This window comes from Ceratina calcarata, unplaced genomic scaffold (genome assembly GCF_001652005.2).
Source record: "Ceratina calcarata isolate Rehan_Ccalc_2016 unplaced genomic scaffold, ASM165200v1 scaffold1151, whole genome shotgun sequence".
In the NCBI taxonomy this organism is placed as follows: domain Eukaryota; kingdom Metazoa; phylum Arthropoda; class Insecta; order Hymenoptera; family Apidae; genus Ceratina; species Ceratina calcarata.
This window is the reverse complement of record NW_017132458.1, coordinates 2,677-5,029: the sequence shown is the minus strand read 5'-3', so window position 1 is coordinate 5,029 and position 2,353 is coordinate 2,677. Positions and strand designations below refer to the sequence as shown.

At 42.9% G+C, this 2,353-nt stretch overlaps 1 protein-coding gene across 1 annotated transcript; it reads left to right on the top strand.

Moving 5' to 3' along the window:
• Positions 1 to 867: 867 nt before the first annotated feature.
• On the top strand, positions 868 to 1,931 carry LOC108624098 (uncharacterized). Its single transcript, XM_018023156.1, has 2 exons — positions 868 to 1,476; positions 1,551 to 1,931. Exons 1-2 carry the CDS (start codon positions 868 to 870, stop codon positions 1,929 to 1,931), a joined length of 990 nt encoding a protein of 329 aa, XP_017878645.1.
• Positions 1,932 to 2,353: the final 422 nt, after the last annotated feature.

Sequence of the window (2,353 nt, the reverse complement as noted above, 5' to 3'; positions counted from 1 at the left end):
CGACTATATTAATTTCGGACGCTAGCCACACTGTTGCAACGGTTAATTGTTCGAATCGGCATTTATTAACCGATCACGTCGGGGTCACCAATTTATGGCTCGTGGGCCATAATTATTAGATCAGAAATAAGCAGGTAGACTAGCTATTGTTTCAAGGAACATTTATTCTTAATGGCGAAAAGGCGCGAGCACGTGCGTGCGCGTAATGGCGAACCTCGTGTTCGCATGAACAATGTATTCGCCACTTATGACTAGCGGTTGAATGCGCGTTAATAAATAATATGATATCACGAAAAGAGTGTCGTTAATGACAACTATTATGAACAGTAATCCGCGAGAACGGATCCGCGTTTTACTCCACGATGCGGAAGGGATTTCGGAGACTTGGAAACGCGGCTGAGCAATGATGCCTCGATAGAACGACTCTATAACACTGATACCGTAACGGAAGAGGAGTTTGAGCAGCTAGGCGGAAACCTAGACTGTTCAACGCAAGAGCGGCAAACTCCCTAGGCTTGTTGGCGCAGCGACGCCACAAATTGTAGGGACTATGTATGTACAGTTTAGTTTAAGCCTAGGGTTATTTGCGTTTACATATATAAGTTCCTAGAGTCACATAGCAACTACAGACACGTGATGTAACGGTCACCGAATTCAATTCGTTTTCGGTTATGCTTGGTGAAACATCGTGAGCCTAATAAAGCATTTTTGTTAAAGAAAAACGCCGTTCTTTGTTTCTACTGAACCGGGAGTGTAGTGAGTACGCTACAAATGGTGCCGAAACCCGAGAGCAGATCGAGAACGGTTAAATTACATTTTGTTTAGAAAGATTGAGCTCTGAAAGGAAAAGCACACAAAGGAAAAAACATGAACCCCGAAGAAAGCGTGCAGGATGGTGCTTCTAGCCAAGTTACAGATAAAAATGAGATCCAGGCGCATGAATTCCGTAACGTTAAATTGCCAGCGTTTTGGAGAGAGGAACCTCGTCTATGGTTTATCCTTCTTGAGAGGGAATTCGCTGCGTATACGATTCGAAAAGATGCGGTTAAAAGCTCGGCAGTGTTACGAGATTTAGACGTAGAGTCGATGAAATTAATACTAGACGTGCTGGAATCCCCGACGGAAGAGAGTTCATACGAGAACATCAAGAAAGCATTAATCGAGCGTCTAGAAAAATCTGAAGAAGCCAAGTTGTGTCAGCTTCTCACAGGAGTTGAGCTAGGTAGTAAAAAACCATCGGAGTTGTTAAGGGAGATGACTCGATTGGCAGGTGCTAGTGTTAGTGAGAAAGCTCTTCGCACTTTGTGGATACAAAGATTGCCGAATAGAATACAGGAAATTCTGGCAATAATAGACGACGCACCAATGGATCGTTTAGCCAAGATGGCGGATAAGACAATGGAACGCGCTGGAACAGCAGAAATGATCGCCATTGCAGGATCTTCAAAAGAAACGACGGTTAACAGCGTTTCACAAGTCAGTGAATTGGCGGCCATTGTGAATCGTCTGGATAAGTTGGAGACTGCATTACGGAGTCGGACTCACAGTAGAGGACATCGACGGTTCCAAAGAGGAAGGAGCGAATCCGCGAGCTCTACAAGGGAAAATGGTCTTTGTTACTACCACGACAAATTCCGAGAGAATTCCTGGAAATGCAAGAACCCTTGCTCATGGACGGGACCAGATCAGAGGAAGACGACAGCGCAGCAGGAAAATTAATAAGTCCGTCTCAAATTGAGGCGCTTTTAGGACACAAGAAGTGCCGTCTCATCATACGCGACATACGGACGAAAATCGAGTTTTTAGTTGATACTGGCGCAGATGTTTCCGTCCTTCTTAAAGTTTTTGGAGGTAAAAATGCGAAAGTAGATGCGTTCAAACTGTATGTAGGAAACGGTACAGCTATCGATACTTTCGGTGAAAAACTATAAACTTTAAACTTAGGTCTGCGACGCGCATTTTCCTGTCGTTTTGCCGTAGCTGATGCCTCTAAAGCGATTATCGGAGCTGATTTTTTACATTTTTTCAATCTATTGGTAGATTTACGTAATAAAAGGCTAGTAGATGGAAATACATCACATTTAAATTTGGAAAAATGTGCATAAATGATGCTATTCCAACAGTTTCTACCATAAACAAAAATAATAGTATCAAAGTACTTTTACGCGAATTCGTAGAAATCACGAAATTCACAGGCAGGAAAAATGTTAAATTAGATGTTTGTCGTTACGTAACCACTAAAGGTCCCCCGATTGCAGAAAGGGCACGTCGCCTGCCTCCCGACAAACTAAAAATTCCAAAAGCAGAATTCGAACAAATGCTTAAAGGAGGTATTTGTCGACCTTCGAAAAGT

Excerpts from the sequence above, each read along its gene's own strand:
- LOC108624098 (XM_018023156.1), top strand. The coding sequence starts at position 868 with ATGAACCCCGAAGAAAGCGTGCAGGATGGTGCTTCTAGCCAAGTTACA. Across the intron at positions 1,477-1,550 it reads CGGTTAACAGCGTTTCACAA|AGGACATCGACGGTTCCAAA; the intron begins GTCAGTGAATTG and ends GACTCACAGTAG.